This window comes from Glycine max, chromosome 11 (genome assembly GCF_000004515.6).
Source record: "Glycine max cultivar Williams 82 chromosome 11, Glycine_max_v4.0, whole genome shotgun sequence".
NCBI classification, from domain to species: domain Eukaryota; kingdom Viridiplantae; phylum Streptophyta; class Magnoliopsida; order Fabales; family Fabaceae; genus Glycine; species Glycine max.
Window position 1 is genome coordinate 8,977,752 of NC_038247.2, and position 27,040 is coordinate 9,004,791.

Below are 27,040 nucleotides of genomic sequence, written 5' to 3' on the forward strand. Positions count from 1 at the left end.
AGATCGAAAACCAAGGGGAGTAGAAGGAAAGAAAATGAGAGACTGAGAGGGGAAGACTCCATGTAACTGATCCACATTAAAAACAATTATAGAATCTGACATAATTAGTTATAACATATTTGTATGACTGATAATTAGTTATTCGGTGACCTGCTGCTCCAGAACTAACATATTTCTATGATTCCATGAAGAACAGAACCACATATATAGTCGTTGTCTGTGTTATGATAGCAATATTTGTTGCTAAAAATATATCAATACTCATGTTTGTTATTTTCCCTTATTTTAGTACAATTAACTATCACTATGGCTAGAGTTTTCCTCTCGATTATATTGAAAATGCAGGCATTGGATAGCAGTGGCTATGAATTTATAATATTAACATTGTGTCTAAATCTTAAAGAATAAGATGGTCTGATTGAACTATAAACTTATTGAAGAAGAAAAACAAAAAACTCGGTCCTATATCTAATTGTTGAGTTTTTTTTTTAATTATCAATAATTATTCGATCTAATTAAAAATAAAAATAAAAATAAATTGTAATTCAAGAAGTAATGTTTCTTTTTTTTTCTTTTTTTTTGAGCTGGGGAGGGTTACAGCAGATTCAAAAACAAAACCTTTAATTAGAACAATAAGAAAGAGACGTATTTTAATATTATAGCTTTAACAGAGATCTACAAATATTCGATGTGCTAATTTATAAAATGTCAAAGTGAATGCATCATTAGTATTCATGAGATAGTTATAATTAAATGGCGATACTGTATAGGATACAATATAGTATAAGAATAAATAATACATCTATTTATAACATAAAGCTTTTTTACACTATTATTTAATTATAAAATATCCTATATTTTAAATTTGTTGGTATTTATGATAACTATTTAAAAAGTTATATGAAAAATAAATTTGTATTAATGAACAATTTTTACATTGATGATACATGCTTAAAACTTATATATTGTAAACTATTTAGTTAAAATAGAGTAATGACATTATGTATTATTTGTACTGGTAAGCAGGGGAATAAGAATAAAGTGGCTTTCAGCATCCCTTATTCCCTTTGATTCGAGCAACTTGCTAGCTGAGGTAAGTTTCTCACTATATTTTTTTGCTCATATTATTATTCATTAAATGAATAAATAAGTAAGTTTTTGCTGAGGTAAATTTTTTTATATCAAGTTCCATTTAAATGATACTTTAGGGAAAAATTTTATTTTTCTATTTTCAAAGAAGGTAAAAAAATTATTTTTTATGTGATTAGTAAAATTAAATGATACTATTATTAACTAAAAAATTTTAATTAGCACAAAAATTAATTAATTTTGCTTATAATTGAGTATTGAGGGATTACTTTTTGACATAATTAATTAATGAATCTTAAAATATTTTATGATTTAGATATTTTTAGAATCCATTCTTCATTCATGTTATTTAGTTTTTATGATGTTAACTAGCTGTGAATTATTGTTCTAACATTTAAACGTAAAAGTTGCTTGAAAATTCTTCTCACATATTAAAACTAAAAACGTAAGATCCATGTCACTTATTTAGATGCGGCTAAAACATATTTGTATCTGTATCTTGGCACTTTTTTCTTATTTTTATTTCAGGACTCTTTTTACTCTTGTTATTTGCTAAGAAAATTGTCTTTATGAACATTACAGTTTATCTTCTTTTGTTTATTTTTTCTTTTGGGGACCAAAAGTTATAACTTCTGCGAAACCAACGAAAAAAAATGAAAACTCACCAATTCCAAATATCTTTTTTTTATCACCTTTGGAAAATAAAGTCCTCACCGCTTCTAGTCCTTGTCATTCTGTCTGCAGAATTTCACATTTTCTCCGTTTCACGTTCCCCTGAATACTACTAGTATTTATAATTTTAAAAAATATACACAATTTTAAGTTTTTTAAATTTTAACATTTTGCATGCTGCGCATATATATATAACCGTACAAATTTTGCTCATAATTTTAAACCCTCAATTACTGTAACTTTCAAAGGGAATAGTTATATAAATATGTCCATATATACCTATACTTAAAATTTTGATTTTAAGTACAGAATAGCATGCTATTAACGCTAAGGATATCTAATAATTAATACAGGTATACTCAACAATCTCTCGTCAATTTAAAGACATCTGTGATTTTTACTTTTTAGAAACTCCAAATTTAACGTTTGCCTTGCATCTGTCTGTCCTTTTTTCTTAATTATTTTTCACTTATCATTATTACTATTTATTATTTTGGTGTGATACATATAGTTAAGAAAGTGTTTAACGTATTAATTCCTTATTTTTTTGGGGTATCCGGGTATGGATGGAAAGAAGATAGAGAATATAAAAAGAAAGGGAGAGAAAAAGAAGAAAAATTGATAGAAGTGAAATAAAAAAATTTATAAATAACTATTAATACTATGTCGAATAAACTATATTTTACATTAGTAACAAAATGTGTTAGAAACTTGAAAGAATATACTAATTAGAACTTAGGAGTGTGCGTTGGCGCTGGCGCGAATGGTGGCAGTGTAATGTGGAGAACAAAGAGTAACATTAATTATTGATTTGTTACGTGTTTTAACTATTGTTCATCATTAATATTTTAATATGTGGATTATATAGATAAGAATTTTTTTTAAATAAAAATTTATAATAATCCAATACTATAATCAGCGAACAACAATAGTTAATAATTAAAAATATTATATTTTAATTATGAAAAAAAATGTTATATTTTACTCCTCCAATCTCTATTATAAGAAAAAAAAATAGTTTTACGCTTATTTAGAAACTAATTAATTTTATTAAATTGTGTTAATGTCAAACTAAAAATATTTATTTAAACCATTATTTATTCAAACTAAAAATATTTATTTAAACCATTATTTATGTAAAATATAGTTTCTAACACATTTCATTCGACCTTTTGACGGATCTTTTGATAATACCACAAACAGAGGTTGAGAGCTCCCACTCACGTTGTCACACATCTTTTTATTCTGTATGCTTTTGCTCACTTTTCTGTTTCTGTTATTATAGTGGTTCTTCCTAATACTACTCTTACTTACATTCACAACTTTTTGCAACCTAATGCTAACTATTTTAGATGGACTTTAATTAAAAAAAAATTCATCATCTCATGTTAAACTCAGATGCAGCTATATCTATAACATGGTTTGCAATTCTCATCGTATGACTTGTATAACTAGCACAATTTAGAAGTAATTAAACATGGTGTAATTATAATCGATCCTACGACATTTTCTCCCTTAATCATCTGACTCAACTTATATCTCCTTGAGCATATATGGGTGGATGCTGTGCACGCTGCTTTGAGCGGTAATGGGATTGTGATTGGTGAGACAGGATGGCCCTCTCGTGGGGACAGCAAGTGTTGAAAATGCCAGGGCTTTTAACGGGAACCTCATTGCACACCTTAGATCATTGGTGCACTCCTTTGATGCCTGGGAAATCTGTGGACACGTTCATTTTTGCGCTCTATGATGAGGATTTGAAACAAGGTCCAGCTTCTGAGCGACCATTTGGTCTCTTCAAAACTGATCTCACCATGGCATATGATGTTGGCCTAGACATGTCAAGCTTTAGCTACACGGTGAACAAATTGCTAATTTGCTACTATTCATGGATAAGGCACATGCATAGTAATATGTTGATATTTAAGAAACAACTTCGTTCAAATGATTTTTAGTAACATCTAAGTGCATCTTTGGGTTAGAGTTTACCAACTTAAGTTTGTAAACTCAAGTATCTCAAGTTTTACTTTTTTCAAACTTAGTTTTAAAGCAAAAGTTTATCATCAAACTTACTTTTGAGGGATAACCAAATATGACAGAAAATTCATTTTACTCTCAAATGTAATTTTGGAACCCTCTCATCCGGAAATTCAAACATACCCTAACTAGTTTCCTTAATTTGTCTGTCCACAGAATCCAACAACTACTCCTGTAACGGGAGCACAATGGTGCATCCCAAAAGTAGAAGTGGCCGAGGCTCAATTGCAGGCAAATATTGATTATATTTGTGGTAGCCAAGTTGTAGATTGTGGTCCAATTCAACAATGAGGTGCTTGTTATGAACCTAACACAGTAACATCTCATGCTGCCTTTGCTATGAATCTCTACTACCAGAAGGTTGGCAGAAATCCACAGAACTGTGATTTCTCTCAAACAGCTATGCTTACAACCCAAAATCCAAGTAAGTTTAATTAATTTCTAAACACCCCCTTTTTTTTCAGAAATCTTTGTCTATGAAGCAATTTATAATCTTATATACCCACTTACAAATGCCATGCACACAACTTGATTCTAACCGTTGGTATACATGTAGATTCCTGTCTTACAGGTTTTATTCTGTTAGCTATCTAACTTGATTTTCCTTCTCTTTGTAGGTTACAATGCTTGTTTTTATCCCAGTAGGAGCACCTGAAAAGGCTTCAACTTGATGTCAACTAAAAAAATCATTTGTACTAGAATTAAATTAAGGGATAAGGCTCTCATATGCCCTCTTTTATTTACGAATCAATCAATTGTAAATGGATGCCAATCCACGTTCATTCGTGCATGGTATCAGCTACTTTTAACGTCACAATTCACAGTCGTGTTCCCTTCAATTCTCTTGTGATCCAAACCTCCTATTTATTCAATTAAATGCTCTGGTTACATCTTATTCTTACCAAATGTCATTGTGCTGGAATGTTTCCTATGGGTGTGTGACTTTGGCTATAATGTTGTGCGTGGAATAGTATTGTTTCTGCCATTCTCCAGCCTCTGCACAAAAGGGCACACACGTGTTGTTTATTCAATAATCTATGATCGCATGAGGATTTTTATGTTAACTCTGAAATGAAATTTATTGGAAACATTAAAAAGAGTTTATTTTGATTATATTATATCAATATTAGAAATAATTTAAGGAAGTTGTAAATTATCTTACTCTTCTAAAGTGTCGAATTCATTTTAGAAAGTAAAGTAAAATTATGTTTAGATAGAAGTTGAGAAAGTGTTTTTGCGAATTTTAATGAAAAATTTTGATTACTAATATACAAAACGAAAAAAGAAAAAAATATATTTTTTTGAGAAAAAAAATATTACTTTGAAAGTAAAAGTTTTATTTTTGAGCATTCTAAATTAAAATCCAAACATATACTAATAATCTCGTTTTTTATATTGAAAACACATTCTTTATCTTTTTTTTGCTCTGCAAATCAAATCCTTTATAAAATTCATATAAAAAGATCCTTTATAAACTCGTATAAACTTAATATCCCCTTAATTTTTGTTTTGTTGTTTTTGAATTGTGAATATTATTCAATCTGTTCCGAGAACACTAGAAACAAAATCTGGAGTTACATTAATAGACTGATTAACAAATTAATAACATCTTGACAATCCAAGTCCAAAATCCTCGCGCTCAAGCAATTTTAGAGTTGACAGTTGACACTTTATTAATCACCAAACACCTTTGAAAATGCAATCAAAGATTTTTGATCTTTTTTCTGCCTCTAGTTAGCCTTGTATTATCAAGGGAATATTTTTCTTTCAAAGGTTTAAAGGGAAACTTCCATGGAGGTAAATGCTACGAAAGTCCAGGGAAACATCACACAATGAAAAAGGAGAAAAGCGAAACAGAATCAAAGTGCATATTTGATCATTTGCTGGTTTACCTAAAAGCAACGACAATATTTTCTTTTTGAAGGAAACTACAATACTAATATCATTTAAATCTACCACATCTTCTAAAAGCTTATATGGGAAGATTTTTTCCCCCTAAAGTTGCTTCTCTGAAAACAAAAGCTAAAATAAAAATGCAGCAATCTTTATCAAACAAAGCAAAACATACATTAAAATAGTTGGTTAGATATTGCATGCAGACATATATATCAGGATTAATGTCTCTTGATCAATTATGTTTTATGATTATTTCATTAGTCTTTCGTTAATATTTAAATTTTGAAAAAATTAATTTAATATAAATAGTTAAAAACCTTCATTATATGTTATAATATTTTCATAAAAAATCATTCAACTATAAAGATGATTTAAATATCATAACGATTTTTAACTGTGCCACTGTAATAATTATAATTTGTAAAAAATACACAACTCATATCCAAATCCCTGATAATCAAACTAAAAAATTCAGAAGAAAAATAAACAACATCCAATTATGGAAGGCAGCAACACCCTCATTCTTAAGCATGGTGGATGGTGGAAGTGACCCGCGCAGCTAATCCTCACCTACTCAACACATCAAACCCCACAACACTAAAACAGAAGTTTAGCGAAGCATATAATACCCATGAAAAAAGGGTATAGCGAAGAAGAAAAAAGAGGGAGAAAGAAGTGCAATAGTAGTGCATCCTCCCATCGCCGCGCCGCACCGCGCCATGACCACTGTACGCCGCCAGCAACCCAATCGCTTGCGAAGCCACGACCACCGCGTGCTCCCACCAGATCGTTGATTTTTTTTATTTTTTGCAGTGGTTTTAACTTGCAGATCTTTATTGTGATAATTTTTTGTTTTTTGTTACCCATTTTGATTTCGTTGAGGTTGTTGTCGGTGCCATTGTTGAGCTCGGTTAACATGCTTCGGACTGAGGAATAGAGTTCCTTTGGGACGAATCTCAGATCTGGTGGTGTTGCGGATGTGGTTGAAGAAGAAGATGAACAGGGAAAGATGAGTTTTTTTAGTGTTTTTTCTTGAAATAAAGTATTTGGGAATTTTAACCGTGTTAATTAATTATTTTAAAATTCAAAAAAGAAAATAACGGTCAAAAATTAAAAGTGAAATTAAGTCTATATATTAATTATGTATTGAAAACTTTAAGTTTATATATTAATTACGTCAAGTATTAGGTTCCATTGTCGTCCAGCGGTTAGGATATCTGGCTTTCACCCAGGAGACCCGGGTTCGATTCCCGGCAATGGAAATATGTTTTTTATTTTTGCAAATGTGTATACCTTCTTCTACCACTTCACTTCATCTTTAATTAATTGCTTAAATTTTACATGGTCAAACTTTGAGCTAACAATAATGAAGCTCATTGTCCACCAAGGAATTTTGTCTTTTGCTGATGTTGAAAACAATAAATAAAATATACTAATGTGGAGGAGACAATTCCAAGGTCAGCTCCTAAAACGGTAGGTTTATTTTTTGGCATTTAGAATGAGAGTTGAGACGAGGCAATGGTAATTAAAGTTAAAGTATATCACCTTTCTCGCGTCTTAGTTTATTCAGTAATTTTTCTTTAAAGAAAAATCATGCTTAAGTGGCAAAATTGCATGTATATCACAAAAATTTGTGTTTCGAATTGGAGGATGGAGGGTAAAGGGTAAAAGGAAAAAAGTCAACGACAGAAATATCACTCTAACCTCCTGTTTTTTTTTCGGTTAAGTTGGTTTCATAAGAACACTGGCTTGGAACCAAGTTGAACATGCTATTCTTTGATATTTGACCGGCACCAATTTTTGTAAGTGAAATATTGGAATTATTTATTTTTTGTAAAATGACGACTTTGATGATGTATTTATGATGATTTCAACTCTCAATAAGAATATACAAAATATAAATTTAAGGGATTCAAAAAAAAAAAAAGAGACTTTACCTTACATCTTAAAAAGTCTATGTATGTTATTCTTGATTTAATCATTTTAATATTTCTTACTTGATATGATGTGAGAAATGTCTTGTTGAATAACTATCAAAATCACTATCTCTAACGGTTTTTATAATCATGATTCAATACTTTGCATTTTTATTGGAGTTCATCCTTAGTACATGTCTTATGAGGCTTAGTTAATGAATTTCTGTCATTGAATTAATACATTGGTTTAATTTATTAGATTCAGCTCAAATTCGCACAAGAAAGTGGACGATTTATAATAATTTAAATTCTTCAAGCTATAATTTCTTACTATAGAAAAGGTTATAAAATTCATTATTATTTATAATGTTAATGTTAGAAAAGGTTATGGCAAATTAAAGTTTGAAGTCCTGCTAGTAAATACAATAATGTAAAATCAAGAGGTTAGATTTAGTGAAAGTAAGGACTAGTCTAATATCAACAATCAAGGTTTAAATCATGATTAAAAGAGGATCGAAAAAGTATTATGTTTATATTAATATGAAAAGAGAAAAGAAAAAAAAAAAAGACTTCGTCCAAGAGTAGAGTTTTTTATGGGAGGAGTAAATAGTCAATTTGATATTTGAAATTATATGAGATGATAAGTTGTTTCTGAAAAATTAAAAAACAAAATTTAAAGTCATGCCCATGTGACACACACGCAGGAAATTGATACTCATGTGGAGATAAGGATTAAAGAATTATTAATAAATATATTCCTAGATTTATATATTTAATAGATATATTTATCATTAAGTTATATTTTTAAAGAAAAAAATGTTAATAATAATTTATTAAATTTGGAAACATATTTATTAATAACTTTAATCGTTATGTTTACATATATAGATTCAGTTTATATTAAGGCAATTTAGTTAATAATATCACATGTCAATCATATTTTATAATATTTTTATTCATGCAGGTAGTTTTTCTAATATTAATAGATGAAAGTTATGAGTAAAATAAATTTATTTTACTTTTTACATTTTTATAAATTAAATTTTATATCTTTGATCTGGAATGAATTTAGAGTATGGTTGGATAAAGAATTTTAATTGAGAAAAGTAATTTATTAGAGAATTTAAGTTTTTGTAATCAAGAATTCATTGTTTGAATGTTTTTCTACGAAGAATTTAAAATTTTGAAATTTTAAAACAGAATTTTAAACAACTAAAAATCTGGAATTTTGATGAGAACGTAGAGGAACATGTATAAATAGTATACCAATCATATCTTTTTTTTTTCATTCATTTTTTTCACTCTTATAATTTTAACTTTTTTTATCCAAACACAAAATTTTAAAAATAAAAAAATTTAAATTAAAATATTTAAAATTCTTAAAATTTAAAATTTCTCAAAATTTTAAATTTCTCCTTAAAAAAATACACTTGTGGAGCATAGTTAGAGAAATTGGAATATTTATGGGCTTTGGGCATCAAATGAGAGGATTTGAGAAGTTAAAGTGGAAAATTGTGAGAAAGACAGATGGAGAAAAGTGGGGCCGTGTGTAGAAGAGTTGGCATTCGCATATGGCAGCGTCAGAAAGTCAGAAACAACTTAACTTGTTCTTCTTCTTGTTGTTGGTGTTGTTCAGTTCTTCTTCCTCTCTTTGAACAACATCTCACAATTCATTCACCTTTTAATTCATCTCACTCACAAATCACAATGCTCTTCCTTTCTTCCTTAATAATAATACCATAATAATCTGTTACGTTACGGGGCCCAAATGTCTGTTACGGAGCTCAAGGAGCGTCACTCTGCTGCCACCGACACCGTCAACAATCTCAGACACCGTTTAAAGCAGAAGCGCCTTTCGTTGCTCGACACAGATAGTATATATAACCTCTCTTTTTTCTTCTTTTATTGTTTTGGGATTATTTTTTAGGTTGAAGTAGTAGGTAGCATAGCTAATGATTGGTCTTAGATCTTGCTGATTGAAGTCGTCGTTGTTTCAGTTTCTGGGTATGCAAGGTCTCAGGGTAGAACGCCTGTGACCTTTGGACCTACGGATCTGGTTTGCTGTAGAACCTTGCAGGGTCACACGGGAAAGGTACCCTTCCTTGTTCCCTCTTTTTTGTGACATGTTTTGCTTGCCTTACTTGTTCTCAATTTTGGTCTCTAAACTTGGTTAAGAGCACCACAATAGCTGAGGCTTATCACTTATACGTTCTTAGGTCGTTAAATGATTATGGAAATATGGCATTACCTAATCAAAAACTTAGGTCCATTAAGGGGTCTAGCTCAGTTGGTTGAGCAGGATGCATGAGTTATTATAAATCCTGTGACACTGCCCTCCATTCCTTCCTATGAATAATAATAATTTTAAAAAAAACTTAGGTCCTGTGTAGATAAAAAAATTTCATAGGAGAAGAAAATAAGCAGAAGAAATTAAATAAACTTATCCCATTAGCTAAAACTAGCTTATGCATAACTTAAAATTAGCTTCTGGAGAAGTTAAAATGAGAGAGCTTCTACAAATTAGCTTATGGGAGAAGCTGATATTCATTTTTCCTTCTTATCTTCTTCTATAAGTGTTTATGAAGAAGCTTATCCAAACAGGAATTAGTACTATAACTTGTGAAACGACTCCTTTGCATTTGCCATTGTGTTTTCAGTTCTGAATGATGTCTTGAATGTCATGAATATTGGTCAGTTTGAAATCTTAAGTGATATCTAGCTTTCTTTTTGTCCACCCTAGTCGTAACTTGTGAGATCATCTTATTCTGTCTTACATAGCAGCGGCAAAGCAATCATCATGCTTTTGATATACTACTTTAGCAATCGTTGTAGATTTCTTCTAATCGTCAAAGTTGCATATTTTAGGTTGACTTGGGGTTCATTTCAAATTTACAGGTGTATTCATTGGATTGGACTTCTGAAAAAAGTCAGATTGTTAGTGCATCTCAAGATGGGCGATTAATAGTGTGGAATGCTCTAACTAGGCAGAAAATTCATGCCATAAAGCTACCTTGTGCATGGGTCATGACCTGTGCTTTTTCACCAACTGGTCAGTCTGTTGCATGTGGTGGTCTGGACAGTGTTTGTTCTATTTTCAATCTTAATTCGCCAACTGACAAGGATGGGAATCTACCTGTTTCCCGGATGCTTAGTGGACATAAGGGGTATGTTTCCTCTTGTCAGTATGTTCCAGATGAAGATACTCATTTAATTACTGGTTCTGGTGATCAGACATGTGTTTTATGGGATATTACTACTGGCCTTAAAACATCTGTCTTTGGAGGAGAGTTTCAGTCTGGACATACTGCAGATGTACTTAGGTATGTTAGTTGTTTGCTGAATTAGTTTGAACCAATGTTTGTTGTTTGAGTAAATTGTTATCTCCTCCTTTGTATTTTGTGTTACTATGCCTACCTCCCATCTATTATGCAAACCTACAAAAAGAACTTACTGTATTTGCAAAACAAAACTTTACAACTAACTCCAAAATGCTGGCAAGACTAGTAGATTTGTCAGATCAAGGAAGTTTGTTTTATAGTCAAATATTATTCCTACACTGTTCAACCTTTCAGTTGAGGGAAAAAAGGTAAGAATACATTCATCTGGCGGTGCAGCAGATTTGAATGTTCTTAGTGTTTAATCATGCCTCTTGTCCCTTTTTCTTGTTATATAAGTCTCGGAAAGGGTAGGATTTAATCATGAGACATTCATGATAATGTATTAGTTAAACAATCTGTTAGACATAATAGTTTATTGGATTTAGTTTCAGCATTGCTGTAAATTCAATGGAGGTATTTGCCTGCTTTCATAATAAATGGATGTCTGTGTTAGGAACCCAATGAATAACTCTGTTGATTGAATGAAATTGAACAGAAACAAAGAGAAAGAATTCTCCTCCAAGGGTTTTCCCTTTCTTACGAACTTGCTAATTGTCTGCATCTCCTTCTTCCCCCTATTTGTGTAATTGATGCCCTTTAATGAACTAACTGCTGTATTTGTTGCTAACAAATTTCCCCTCCCATTCTGTTCCAACTCCTAGCAATCTATGCAGCTGATGCTTTTGCACTTAGACTTGAGTAGGATTTTGGTAGGTTGGGAATCCACATTGTACCTTCAGTTTGTTCTGTTCTGCTAAGTGAGCATCTCTTATGCTCTCACTTAGCTTTTAACAAATAATTTAGCTTATCCAAAAATAAAAAATGTGCAGTTAATGCGAAATAAAAGGGAGGCGATAGTAACTTACTCTTGTTGCTTTTGATTTGTTGAAAAAATTAATCTGCAAAAGAATGGCCACTTTAGCTTCATAATGCAAAACATCTGCATAAATTTAAAACTTTCTTTCTACAAACATAAATTATGAAATCTGGTTGGTAATCAACGCGTGTTTCTTTTCAATATTATTTGTTAGTATAAATCTTTTCTTAGAAATATACTATCGCTTTGTCCTCTCCCAGTATCTCCATTAATGGATCCAACTCGAGAATGTTTGTATCTGGTTCTTGTGATGCAACTGCTCGATTGTGGGATACTCGCGTGGCAAGTCGAGCAGTGCGGACATTTCATGGGCATGAGGGAGATGTTAATGCAGTCAAATTCTTTCCTGATGGAAATAGATTTGGAACTGGTTCAGATGATGGAACCTGCAGATTATTTGACATTAGGACTGGGCACCAACTTCAAGTTTATTATCAGCAGCACAGTGACAATGAGATCCCACCTGTGACTTCCATTGCATTCTCCGCTTCAGGAAGACTTCTCTTTGCTGGATACACAAATGGAGATTGCTATGTCTGGGACACTTTATTGGCAAAGGTACTTGGTGCTCTAGCGAAACATACAACAACTTCAGGTTCCATTTTTTCTGGTTGCACTATGATTGAAGTTGGCTTAGTTTTTTAACAGAACATATGTTTGCTTCTTTGCAGGTGGTACTGAATATAGGATCTCTCCAAGACTCTCATGAGGACAGGATCAGCTGTTTAGGTTTGTCAGCTGATGGAAGTGCCTTGTGTACAGGAAGTTGGGACACAAACTTAAAGGTGAGCATTTTGCCCTCATTGAATAACTCTTTAGGTTATGTGATACACGGTTGGGTTACCGGTTTTGAAATTAGCTTGTACTTGGTTGATATTTGTCTTATTAGTCACTAGATAACATCGAAGCAACTGAATTTATAAGCCTTAATTCCTCCATGGTTTAAACTTTAAATAATTAGGAATTACCTCCCGCCCACACACACAGAATAAAGCTACATGTTGACAGATTGCTTATACGGTTATAGAAATCTAACAAGCACAACAGAGAGTTGGAACATCAAAACATGATTCCTTTAGAAATGTAAAGGGCCTGACACTATATCGATTTTAATGTGTTTGTAACTTCCAGAAGTGAACACGGCCATACAAGTATCTTAATTAGTAATTAGTAATGCCAATAGAACATTTTGTTCTAGGATTATCCTACCCTCACATAACCATTATGCGTTATGTCAATTGTATCCAGAGTGTCAATGTGGATGCCACCGATTCTACTGGATACGGTATTATCTGAGTTATGTGTTGATTTCTAAAAGTGGTTTGTTGAATTTAGATAGCTCTTGTTCACTGAATATATTTGCTAACTACTTGGCCCTTGCAGATATGGGCGTTTGGAGGGCATAGGAGGACAACTTAAAGCCATTGAAGGAAAGGCCAAATAGGGGACGAATTGCGTACAACTCTTCATTTTAGCCTTGCAACTATTGCATCAGTTTGTTTATGCTCATGTCCGTTTGTCCATGTGTGTGATCTAGTACTACTTTTTCCATTGTACTACCCACTTCGCTAACTATACCATTTCCTTATAACTATGATATTATACTACTTAAAAGACCTAAGGACTGATTAGCTATGGAGCTTCCTGAAAGTGTTCCGAACTATATAAAATCAAAATTTTCATTTTCCTCTTTAACACCTGTTTTAATGAACGAGTTAGTAAATGCTATTTTTGTTCTATAAATCCATAATGTAGCTACCTTTGCTTCAATTATCGTTGAATGCAGCCGCCAAAACCTACTCAAACTCGCTTCTGTTGTGGCCAGAGTTAAATGTAGATCGCAAATTAAGAGGCCCCATGCATATATAAGATGAAACTTTTGTAAACAATATTCTGTATGCCTTTTATTTTACTTTTTATTTGGGTGTAGTAGTATTTGCTTATAAGTTATAAGTTCAACATGAGATATACATCTTGAAAATACATGCAGTTGTACTAGTTATATAAATTGAAACATGCAATGGATAACCTTGATCGTGTTTAAGAATGTGTTTGGGCTGGGAAAATTAGATTATTTCAATAATTGATTATATGTATACTTGATTATTCTTATAATTGATTATAATTATAATCAATTTTTGTTTGGATAATTTTGTTGAAAATTGGCTCGAAAATAATTAATTTCATTTGGATGCAACAAAAAAATCACCTTTTATATAGTAAAATAGTATAAAAATATCTGAAAGGAAAAATAAACTGTTAGAAAATACTTATAAGCTACAAATTTTCAAAGAATTTTTTTTCTAAATTTAATTTAGAATTCCAGACATCCAACTTATTTTAGAAACGACTTATTTTCTATAAAAAAATAGCTGAAATTTTATATTATAAACTGTCCCAAACATCTACAGTGAAGCTCTTGCGGGCAGCACACGTACATCTACACCACTGAACTATAGTGCATCCCAATCATACAGAAAAACGTAGGATTTAAAGCACAAAATAGTGACATCTTTTGCACTAAAAATTGTTATTTTTAACAAATATCCAAATCATTGAAAAAAAACAAATATATGCAAATCCCCAAAATTCGTATTACAGTTGCTACAAATAAATGAAAAGTATAATCATCACCATTGAAGTTTACTCCAACACACCCAACGTAATACTGGAAAGTATTGTTGCCGGTCTAACAAGCATGCAAAATGGGTGACCAATAAATTGCATATATTAAGAAGTGTACAGTTTTGCAATACTTTTTACACACGGCTATCTATGAGGCTGCTAAACTCCAATCTCAGTAACAAAAAGAAAGGCCGAGTTGAGTCAACATTTCTTGATCGAGTGCACTAGCCACTAGCCACAATCTCATGGATTGTATCGCTGACAGTTTCATCCTCGGATCTGACAGAAAGTTTCATCGCAACATCCTTTGGACCATCAAGTCCAAAAGACAACCGCACAAGAACCTTCACATTTCCTATGAATACACCTGACAACAAGCATGTGTGTGACCTTGAATTGGGCGGGACTACCTCAGTTCCCTGCAAATAGTGAACAAAAAAATTACAAGAATGATATCAGCTTCCCCGAAAATAGCCTTGAATTACTAATGATCAGGCACTGGTTAAAGATTCTCTATTCTTTTCATTTGAAAAATTCTTGGATGTTATGAAGATAGAGAAATCTCTTGCAGCTCAATGGCACCATTACAGGCTAAACGTCTAGAAAATATCAGATTCAGATATGACAAAATTTTGAGCACCTAATAATCTTTTTTTATGTTCTCTGGACATACAATAGCATTTACATGCATTCATACCGTCCTTGTGCCTGGATTTTGGCAATGTCACAAAGCTTAACTTCAAAATCTTTGAAAGGAACTAGGCTGGGTGAGAGCATTAAAATCTTTCATATGCACCAAACGTATTTGCTATATGTAACTAATATCAAACTCTCAACACTTGGGCTTGATCTGTGTGCCATAAGAGTAGGTATCTTACTCCCAAACCAAATCACCTAAGAATATTTTCTAATTCAGGTCAGCGGAGAACCTCTATGTGAATGTGTGCATGCACATGTCAACAGCATTTTACATGCTGTGTCTATGTGGCTTGAGTTTAGCAATGTGACAAAGTTAAACTTCAAATTTTTCAAAGGAATTAGGTTGACTAAGTCTATATACATCCACTGCAAAAGCACATGAGCAATATTAAACCTCAATTTTGTGCGGGGGAAAGAGAATGTCAACTTTTGGTCTATGCTCTCAAATAAGTCATGCAGAAAATGAATCTAATAAACAAAACAATACCTTGTTTTGCAGTAAAAATTGTACAAATGACTCAACCATTTTAATATAATGGGTCTGGTCTCCTAACAAACATTTACCAAAGCAGCTATTGACATCATTAGCTTACCTCACAAGGCTGCATCCCAAGAAGATTAATGACGGTATTTACAGCTTCAGCCAAACTCTCCCTGGGGCCAAGACCATATTCATCCACTCGCTCACAGTCAGGGCCAATGCTTTCCCATGCACTCCTGAAATTAGACACTCCCACTTTCAACATGTAGTCTGCGGTGACAACCTCTAAATCCTCTAGTTGGTATTCATCTTCAACGCCATCATCTTCTGTCTCACCAGTGGTTGGGTCAACCTGGTCAATATCCAATACATGAAGCAGTGATTAGATTTCGACAAAAATATTATTGTTTTATTTTCCAAAAATTCCCTGCCAGAGAAAAATAAAATAAGCTCCATGCTTGAAATATACGCTTTGTGATATATACCGGGGTCTAGGGCTAGCACAAAGAAAAACCACAATGCGTCCCAAGGATAAAGGGGACCAGTACCTCTTTAACAATAAATTTCAGAACGTTAGAAAATTTTCCAGCAATTGACAATCCCTCAGGCTTCTCAAAACCCACAAATGTTTGCCCAGGCGAATCATAAGGAAGAGATCTGAGAGGCTTTGAGAACACTTCAGAGAACTCTTCTGCTTCCGATGCATCCACAATTACAATAACCTGGAATAGAGGGAAAAATTATACAGAAGACCTGGAGTTGCATTATAGTATGAAATTGCAAAGTATTGATACAAGTCATTACATCTTCCAATAATTGCTCTGGTATCGTGTTTGTGCAGTTGTATTGAAACACAACATGCCGATCAAAAATGTGTTTAACAACATTAACTGCATATTCTGTCTCTGCTTCAGTAAGCTCCACAGGTTCTGAAGACTGGTAAGAAAAGCAACATCGGAATACATAATACATATTTCAGTATATATGGAAAGAAGATATAAATTATAGAATTATGAAACAAGAATTGAGTCAAATAACCTTAAAAAGCTTCCCAAAGTTTGCAAACTCAGGAATGGATAGAAGCAGCCTTTCATATGCATCTGCGGTAGATGGGGGACCACTAGGAGGAGCACCCAAACCAGTAGGCTTTTTACCAGGGGCTTTCTTCTCTGCAAGAGGTTGAGACTTGACCTCCCTGGGGACTGAATCAATGTCAAAAGCCTCTTCTGAAGGCTCCTGCATTCACATTAAAAACATGCAATATGTCCATAAGACCTTAACCAATGAAAAGCAAGAAAATAAAATAAGGAGAACTTACGTAGTTTTTCAAACTAGTCTCCAGATTGACAAGTGGGATATCAAATGACCCAAAGAGGAAATCTTTGACATCTTTATCTGTCTCAACAACTGAACCATCACCTCCAAGTGTGTTCAGATAAAGCGTTGCTCTGTCACGAACCTGTGAAGAAATCAAAATCATTCAGATATAAATCAAAGCAAGTAACAGCTTTAAAGTTTACACACTTCTAGAGTTGCAAATTGTATGATTTCATAAAGCACATTAAGTTTAGAGATGCCTTGTAAGATATGACAGAAATTCACCTCATCATCACTATCAAAAAGACACCGCCTTAGCAGTATGAATATGCGGGGCTGCAAAGTGTAATTAGGAGATTTTACATTAGTCGAAATATCACCCTTAAAAAACATAAAAGTCTAGGAGAAATTTAGAGAAAATAATTAATAAACAGAGGGGAGTAGCACCTTTAATTCATCAACAGCAGCACCAAACTTTGCCAATGTGCTCACAGCACCAGCCCTAACAGTCGCATTCTCAAGATGTACTCTGTTATAAATATAACGAATATATTTGCTGGGGTCAGAAGTTTTTGGTCCTTCAACTCCCAGGAAGTGCAGTATCTAAGGGATAGAGAGAAAAATTACCAAAAGATAAAAATCCAGAAGCACACAAAGTAAATGGCAAAGGACAAAACCAAAATTACTACCTGTGTGGACAAATAAGTGAATTCACAATCTTCAATAAACTCACAAAGGTGAAGCAACCCACTTTCCTTAGCATCAGGGATATCTCTAATAAGAATCACAATTGAATCTACAACTGCTTTCTTGTAATCAAAGCCACCTTCTTCCCTAAGAATGTTACTTAGGAAATTCATCCTGAAAATAATAACAGAAAAGAAACCAGTAATTTAGACCATTCATCTAGGAAAAACATTCAAATGAAATATGTAACTTCTGGGGGGAAAGAAACCTATAGAATGACTTGTACTCACAGAGATCTATATTTTAAAGGGAATTTCAAGCACAATGATCTTATTGCTTCAACAACAACAATTTTGAACTCATCAGCAATATCAGACATGAAATTTGTAATCTGCTTCATAAGACGGTCCACACTTGATTCATTTCCTGTCTTCAATAGAGTAGTAATGGCAAGTGTGGCAATGCTTCGGTTCTGGTCAGAGAGTAAACTTTCCATATCAATATTGCAGTTAGTGACTGCCATCGGATGTGTCATTGCCACCTGCAAGGTTCAAAGCCACACTCAACCATTATAAATAAAAGTATGGATCAAGTTCAACACATCTTATGACATTAGCTACAATACTATATTAAGGAAAATGAAAAGATTTTATGATTCTCTATCAATTTCCCCAAAATTCTAGCAGGTAAGAAAGCAAAATGCTCACTTCAGAATGGAGGCTGTCATATATCCTCTGTCAAATTTTACAAGAGCATGAAAAAGTATTTTCACTGCAATTTAAGTAATTAAAAAAGGTTAACCTTGTTCAAGGTGCGGACAGCAGCAAATCTCAAGACTGGCTTGGACGAACTTAAGAAGAGCTGAAGAACAGTAATTGCCGGTGTTAATTCTCGGCTAGTTACTCCATTGAGCTCTGTAATTGCCCTTGCAGCTTCAAAAATCACCATCTCTGACTTGTGACGAAGGCAACTCTCAAGATAATCATAGAAGGGACGGTCCCCTGATTGTGTATTATTTCCTGACTCCCGAATTACCTGCAGATATTATGCTATCTAAAGATTACGCAAACAAATACTGTTTCAGTGAGAGCTACTTAAGAAAAGGAAAACACACCTGACTTGTATAACGGATCAAAAGGCATTGGGCCAAAGGAGAGCGAACATTTCCCCTGGTTAAGCTGGTAACCAGCTTGCTAACAGCTAGTCGGTCATTCTGCCGTATCTGCAATGTTGTAGGCCACCATGTGTCAGTGTCAATACTCTTTATAATTTATTTTATTTTTATCATAATAGAAGTAGGATCCTCAGAAGGTAAAATCAAAATTGTGTGATGTCAAATTTCCATCATAATCATGCTCAAACAGTAACTCCATAAGACAATTATACACAACTAATGCAGACAAATTTCTACGTATTTACCACAAGAGCTTGAAAGCATATAAACCTTTGTAAAACTAAGTAATAGCAAAACTTTTCACAATGCAGCCACTAGAAAATACTGTTGTAATTGAAGCAAAGAGTGTGAATAGGAGTTGCTAAAGGTTTCAGTCACAGGAGATGGCATAAAACCATAGGATGGACAAGAAACCAAACAATCAATATCAACTTCGGCAGTTGTATTTCAAGAAGTGTTGTCTTTCATTTATTTTTTGTAAAATCACTTACTTAATGAGCTTATACAGAAGTCAAATCCTTTAGATAAAAAAGCATAGCTATCAATCTCGGATAGTAGCATGTAGCAGATGACCCAAAAAACACTATAGCAAGACAGCAGATCAGGGGATGACCACTATTCTGAAATTTTTCATACGGTTTATATAATCTATTATATATACATATAAATTCTCAAAAATGATAAAAATTACACAAAATTTATGACATTCATAATTAAAAATAAAAAGTCACAGGTGTCTTGAGCAAATGATACAAGTAGATACCAACAAAAATGAATCTAATACACTCTTTATGCAAGAGCCCTTTGGGCTCAAAATGTGAACAATGCAGAAGCCCGCCTATGTTGTGTTGCAATTAAAATTTTATTCAGAAAATTGGCGGCAATAAGGACCAAACTTTGGACTACTTGGTCATAGAAGCTCTGAGACCATGTCAAGAACTATCTACCCCAAAAGCTTAAGTTTTTGGTTGAAGTCGCGTGAAAAACTTTTATATCTAACAGATTTAACAGAGTAACAAAAGACAAGTTCATACTGAATATTCAATGAATTTTAAATGTGATAAAAATAAAATTGGCCATGCAAAAGGTGCACTTATCCCAGTGGCTGATGAATTATATTGCAGCACTGATTAACTAAATGATCTGAGAGGTCAACAGAGTTTTTGGTTTTTTAGTAGAATATTTGTTTTAGTACACCAAGAAACATAATTACTGGAATCTTACAATTCATGATTTGAATCACAATATTTGACTAGTCATTCATTGATGTGATGAATCACAGATAACTACGAATCTGAAATACATGAATGAATTGGCATGCTTCTGTATCACCGATATGAACCGCACAGTTCAACAATTCATTGATTTTCATTTTTTTTTTTACTTTAATTTTACTACTTATAAAAGAAATTGAAATGTTTTATAAGCTAAGACTGTTAAATGAAAAGGAACTGAAGGTACATCTTTTAACACACACTACTTGATTATTCAGATATCTATTTTTATTCTTCTGAAATTGGGTTTCACACTGTCACTCTCTCTTTATGCACTATATTTGGTTGTTCCGTTGCTTTTCTTTTTATCTTCTAAATTAAAGGTTTCACATACTCAAGTATGAGTATGAGTTGTGATTTCGTTTTGTGAGACTTACGGCGATTTTTTAGTTTAAAATTATTACATTGAGTATTACACATCATTTATCATTTATATGATATATTAAAAGCTATTTTTGATGTTTTTTTAATCTTAGAATTCGATAAATTTATGATTCATGATTCAAAAATTAACCAATCGATTCATGATTTGGATTGTGATTTGATAAGCTTGCCAAGAAACTACAACATCAAACCATTCACACAACGCAACATACCTGGTGCAGCAATGCCAGGGCATGAAATTGCACAAGAGCTGCCCTTGATTGAACCGCTTCCTGAACCTCATTGCTCCACCTTTTTACAATCTCAGGATTTGTCTGATAAGGGGGGACATAGAATAAGCAGGCAACACATGTGGAATATGAGATAAGGAATTACCAATAGATTTTAATAATACCTGGAGTATATGAATGCCGCTAACCAGGGCTGCACTTGCAACGACTGGATTCTTGTCTACAATAGCTTGTTTCAGATATCGCTCAATTTGAGTAAGGAGAGTTCCATCTGTGATACGACAAAGGACACGAATAGCATTAGCCCTGTACATATCAGTCTTACTATTCATGTCCTTCATGAGAGAGCTTGTAACGATGATAACCTGTTAAAAAAGTAAAGTAAAAGAGATAGAACAGTCAGAATCTCTGTTTGTAATATACAGACCATATTCATGAATCTGACTGGTCATGAGAATTTGTAACCTCATCTGCAGAAGGGGAGAGTTCCTTTATGATCAGGTAGACCATTCTCCTTAACCCAAGATCTCGAGACTGGAAAAGCTTAGTCACAGAAAAGAAAACTTCTGTGGCTTCGGTCTATGAAATTACAACAAGAACAAATTATTGAAAAGAGATTCATAACAACTCTAACATAATTCTGCAAAGCCATTCTATAAACAACCACAAATCTCTATGAAATAGAAAAGACAAAGGAAAACCTCTTGACCTTTGTAAATGTCTCTCCCTGATTCAATAGGTATAAAAGTTTTGTGATAACCTGGAAAAGAAAAAGATCACAAACAAATGCAATGTCAAATTCAACCATTGAATAACACAATGAAAACATAAGATCAATTAAAAATAAAAAGGTAAAAGAAAAACCTGTGAACATCTCCTAGCATCTAGCTGTGGGTCATTAAAAACCCTGGCCTCCTGAAGAACAGCTCCCTTTTCAATTCCCAAAAAGGGAGAATACTCAGCTGTTAACCAAAACAATCAGAATTCATTTATTAATATGAGCATTGAGTCATTTATAATACAAGCTGGACTCATCACAACAACAATTCACCAGCCTGACTTGGGGACCAAAAAAACTTATAAAAAAAAATCTAAATTATCCATCAAGTATCAACTCATCACCATAGACCTGTTTAAACAAGCAATTGCAATTTGCACACATAATTGATGATATGCATTGCAAAAACTATACGCCTGTATCAATTAAAGTTTATAAACTGACAATGTATGAGAGAGGTAAGTTATAGTTCAAATCCAATCCAAGCATTGTGATCTGTGCAAATCCTATGGCATTTGCAATTGGAAAGCGAAATTAAACATTGGATCTGGAAGTGAGGGAGAGTGATCCAGCAGTGTCAATAAAGGAAGAGCTAAACGCGGAGCAGAATCACAGCAGATAGCAGATCGAATTGCCAAAGAGAAAAAAAAAAAAAAAAACAGAAGAACGAAAGAATCACCTTCGTCGTCGCGGTCATCGTCCTTCTTCACGAGTGGCTGAGACATGTGCGGAATCTACGAGATCTGGAAAGAGCACAATCTCAACTCTGCAGGTGCCTCTGCACTGATGCGAGTGCACCACTCAAGTTTGTTGCAAACAGAGAAGAAGAAAAAGAAGAATGGTTCGTCAACAGAACAGAAAAGAGAGGAGGGCTTTGTAGTTGGAGTACGAGATTGGGTGGATACTACCCACTGTATCCTACCGTGTTACCCTCTCGATGGGTAAATATCACTGGATTTATTATTACAGCTTTATTTCTCTTGCATATATGTGCATATTAATTAATAGTATTATTTATTTAAGAAAAAAAATTATACACCAATACAATTATCCAATCACATTATATAATGATAAATTTATTAATTTTTAAAATAATTATATTAATACACACGTATGTATAAACTCACTTTTTTCTATAAACCATATTTCTTTTATAACATCTATAGACCATATATATTCTACATGTATGGGAGGCAAACCATAAATCTTATTATTGTGATTAAGTAGTGTCTCATTTTTGCAATATTGTTGTGTAAGACAGCATACAAGTTTAGTCATTGTTACCAATGAAGAAAAAAAAAATACAACCTTAAACATGGAGTAAGTAATATCCAAAGAAAATTAGTCTTTAGATTCATGAAACTTTCGTAAGTGTTGGGAAGGGAGGATGAAAATAATATTAAAGAGGATTTTTATACTTTTTTTTAGTAAGATTCATGTTTTTTACACTTTATTTTAATTTTAAAAAATATTTTACTTTTATTTTCTCTATTTTTATCATTTAAATCAAATACCATTTAAGTTTATCCACATTTACATCATCTCCTTGACTAAAGGTTGATTCAATGAGAACATTCACTACTTAAATTTGTTGGATCAAGTCATCTCGGAATAATTAAGAAGGAGGGTTGAATTAATTATGAATGTGTCTTGACTAATTAAAAATTTATCCTTCTTAATGTTACTAGATTCGATTAGGCTTTACTATTAAGTTATGAGAAAGTAAAAAATAGAAACAATAACTTAGACAAAAGTAAAGTGGAAATAAAGGAGTACACAGCGGAAAAGTAAAGAGTGTAGGGAAGAAGAAAACAAACACAAGTTTTTATACTGGTTCGGCAACAACCCGTGCCTACATTCAGTCCCCAAGCAACCACTGGTTCTTGAGATTTCCAATAACCTTGTAAAATCCTTTACCAGTAAAGATCCACAAGGGATGTACCCTTCATTGTTCTCTTTAAACAACCAAGTGGATGTACGCTCCACTTGAACTGATCCACAAGATGTACCATCTCTTGTTCTCAGTATTACAACCCAAGTAGATGTACGCTCTACTTGTACCACAAAGGATGTATCCTCCAATGTGTTAAGACAAAGAATTCTTAGGCGGTTAGTCCCTTGAATCTTTGTAAGGGGAAACAAAAGATATCTCATACGGTTAGTCTTTTGAAATCTTTTGTTTAAAGGGAAGAGGAAGAATCAAAGGAATTCTCATACAGTTAGTCCTTTGAATCTTTTGGCAAGAAGGAGAAGGAATGAAGAAAAAGAATAACACAAGTTTTTGGCCAATGAACTTTTCTTGAATAAAAAAAGTATTGAACAAAAAACTCTTAGAAGAATGCTTTGAATGAATGAAAGAAATCTGAAAGTTCTCTTTATAAAATCCATGTCATGGTCACATATTTATAGTCATTTGATGGCTCTTGAAAAAACAAGTTAAAAGTTATGACTCTTGGCAATTTCTTTAAAACTAGTCACTTTTTAAAAGTTGTGACTCTTTTGAAAACTAGTCACTTTAAAAGTTGTGACTTTTGAAAAAATCTTCAGAAACAAGTCACTTTAAGAATTGTGACTTTTGATAATTTATTTTTCAAAACAAGTCACTGGTAATTGATTACCACCATAGTGTAATCGATTACACATCAACAGATGTGACTCTTCATGTTTAAATTTAAAAAATCAAACGTTTAGAATCACTGATAATCGATTACAAGCATTGTGTAATCGATTACACAAGTTTGAAATGATTTGAAAATGTTTTATCACAAGTTGTGACTCTTGAAATTTGAAATTTAACATTTTAAAACATTGATAATCGATTACATGATTATGGTAATCGATTATAGTTTTGTAAATCAGTTTGAAAAGAATGTTGGCTACTGATAATCGATTATTGCCTTATAGTAATCGGTTACCAGAGAGTAAAACTTTTTTGTAAAAGATTTTTCTTTTTGAAAAATTCTCTTGATCAAAATTGTGCTATTCAATATTTTGAAAAAAAATCTTTTTATACTTATCTTAATGGTTCTTGAAGTTCTTGTATATCTTGAGTCTTCTCTTGAAACTTCACTTGAATCTTGATTGAACGACTCTTTGATTCTTGAAACTTGTTTGACTCTTGATTTTTGACTTGAGTCTTTGACATCATCAAAATAAACTTGGAAAGCTTTGCTTCCACAAAATCTATTTTTGTCTCCACCAATTAATTTCTTTTTAAAAAAAAATAAAAGTTTATATGATTTATAAAGGTTAATGTGACATGCAGGTTAAGAGGAAAAGAGCATTCTATCTCATCACTTAATGTCCCAACCTTTCTCCTTCAAAGAATTCCACATTTTTTTGTCTTCACCAAAATTCTTAGGACTCTCATTTTTACTTTGTCTCACTTCATTGATATTATTATTATCATTGTTCAACATTAATAACCCTTTTGCTTATTGATACTTTTTTATCGATCGTGTGTATATATATATATATATATATATATATATATATATATATATATATATATATATATATATATATATATATATATATATTGTAAAAGGAAGAGCAATAGATGTACCCAAAAAGGTACACATACACATAGTGAACATAATCCAACCAGCAATCGGTTAGACAATTTTTTGCAATATGGCCAAGGGCTTTGCCGGAAATTTGCCTCAGAAGATAAAAGCAGAACAGTGGAATAATTGCCCCAAGAATAAATAACTTTCCATGCATAATCCACTACCTTGCAAGAGAAGAAGACATGAATTGTTGTTTCCTCCTCTGAGATGCAGAACAGGCACCGCTAATCGTTAGAATCTAACAACACATGTTTCTTTTTCATATTAGCTTTTGTAGATAATTTATCCAAGAACAATCTCCATAGCAAAAAAGATACTCTCAGTGGAATATCAATCTTCCATAATGACTCAAAGATCTCAACATTTTGTTGCTCCACGCTATTCCTCTGAATAACTCTGTATGCTGAATGTACATTATATTTACCCACATTATTTTCTTTCCAAACCAACCATCTTCTCGATCTCTGTGAGGTACTACATTTGACATAAGTTACACAAGGTCAGTAATCAAGTTTTCTTCCCAAACAAAGTGATGCTTATGCCACTTCCTATCCCAAACCCATCTTTCATCTTTCTACTTCCCTATGTTACCAACCACCTCATATTTTTGGGAGGAAAGAAGAAAAAGTGATAGCAACAACGCAACACTTACCAAGCCCAAACGGGTACAACAAAAGCCCAAGTTCCTTGCTAACTTCATGTAGTGCAACAACAAGGTTGCAAGATCTTGCAGGATCCCTCCCTCTGTAATTCCAACCATTATGTTACAACCAACTTAGGATATTTCTACAATTTTGTTATTAGGGTAATTTTCATTTTGTTATCGCTTTTTGTCTTTTTATTTCGTTGGCCTTGTGAGTGGAAATTCTTATCTTTCTATAGAAGATCATTATAAATACCATAGAAATGAATAATAGAAGCAAAGAAGAATTTTAGTAGTAACCTTTAGTGTAATTAAAGGTCTCCTTGTCCTCGAAATCAAGGTCTTATTGTCCTCTGTTTCTATCAATTGGTCCAACCTGCCGCCCTCCAATGGTGGCAGCCAAACCTTCCTCCGTCAACCTGGACCGTCTCGAGGTTGTCATTGTCAAACTCGCTGCCACTCAATTCCGCTTGGCCACAACCTAAGCCTCCATGGACTTTAAGCTCGATGCCATCCTCCTGAAATTGAATACCATGATACCCAACCAACTCTCTGTGTCTTCCTCTTCTGCACAATCCCTACCAACAGATGTCCCCATGTCAGCCCCACTTCCAATGGTAGTTTCCCACCATCCCAAACCCAAAACAAATTTGTCGCCACCAGTGGAGCCCTTAGCGATGGAGCCACAGAACACCGCAACCGACCTCCCCTTGCCGAATCTGCTCCCCATGGCCAGAAATGGAGATGGTCATGCTATTAGAATCAATTTCGACACCACCTACTCTTGCATGAGGGTGTTGCAGCACCATCATGTTAAATTCCTCACTACTGCTTAGCATAACAGAATCACGCCATCTTACTTCGCTTTCGCTAAAAGTTTGATCGGTGATGCCGCCAAGGACCACGTCACCATCAACCTCATCAACACCACCTTTGATGCTGAGCGTTTGAGTTGAAAGAGATTTTCTGATGCCTCAATTTGGAGTGATTTGCAACTATGGCCATCTAAGGCTATCCCTGGTCCTTTTGACAAACCTATGATTGTGGTCAACTACAAGGGTAAGAGGACAAGCAATTCGCCGCTGAGGAAATGTTTTCCATGGTTCTCCTAAAGATGTATGGGATTCAACTTCCTTCTATTGATGTTGTTGGCGACCAATATTTAGGTAAAACTAGTGTTTTGGACTCTTTGGCTAGTATTAGTTTGCTGTGTGGCCAAGGCATTTTCACTAGGGTGCCCTTGGTTATGAGGCTCCAAAATCATCCTCTTCCAACCCTAGAGCTTGTGTTGGAGTTCAATGGCACAACCATTTCA

At 33.2% G+C, this 27,040-nt stretch overlaps 2 protein-coding genes, 1 non-coding gene and 1 pseudogene across 3 annotated transcripts; 3 read left to right on the forward strand and 1 right to left on the reverse strand.

Moving 5' to 3' along the window:
- The first annotated feature begins 753 nt into the window (after positions 1-753).
- Positions 754-4,453, forward strand: LOC106795020 (glucan endo-1,3-beta-glucosidase 7-like; annotated as a pseudogene).
- Positions 4,454-6,884: 2,431 nt separating this feature from the next.
- TRNAE-UUC (transfer RNA glutamic acid (anticodon UUC)) lies at positions 6,885-6,956 on the forward strand. The gene has a single exon. It is a non-coding gene; the product is annotated as a tRNA-Glu (tRNA).
- A 2,177-nt stretch (positions 6,957-9,133) lies between these two features.
- On the forward strand, positions 9,134-13,559 carry LOC100794776 (guanine nucleotide-binding protein subunit beta-1). The gene is made up of 6 exons (XM_003537830.4): positions 9,134-9,484; positions 9,608-9,702; positions 10,506-10,930; positions 12,065-12,422; positions 12,536-12,649; positions 13,248-13,559. Exons 1-6 carry the CDS (start codon positions 9,379-9,381, stop codon positions 13,281-13,283), a joined length of 1,134 nt encoding a protein of 377 aa, XP_003537878.1. The 5' UTR covers positions 9,134-9,378; the 3' UTR covers positions 13,284-13,559.
- An 818-nt stretch (positions 13,560-14,377) lies between these two features.
- On the reverse strand, positions 14,378-22,436 carry LOC100791801 (coatomer subunit gamma-2). The gene is made up of 18 exons (XM_003537824.5): positions 22,193-22,436; positions 21,600-21,697; positions 21,445-21,495; positions 21,201-21,314; positions 20,900-21,100; positions 20,718-20,819; positions 18,788-18,895; positions 18,475-18,708; positions 17,964-18,214; positions 17,676-17,847; positions 17,434-17,589; positions 17,272-17,322; positions 16,988-17,128; positions 16,708-16,905; positions 16,474-16,605; positions 16,218-16,391; positions 15,782-16,021; positions 14,378-14,908 (listed from the first exon to the last, which is right to left on the reverse strand). Exons 1-18 carry the CDS (start codon positions 22,236-22,238, stop codon positions 14,714-14,716), a joined length of 2,664 nt encoding a protein of 887 aa, XP_003537872.1. The 5' UTR covers positions 22,239-22,436; the 3' UTR covers positions 14,378-14,713.
- Positions 22,437-27,040: the final 4,604 nt, after the last annotated feature.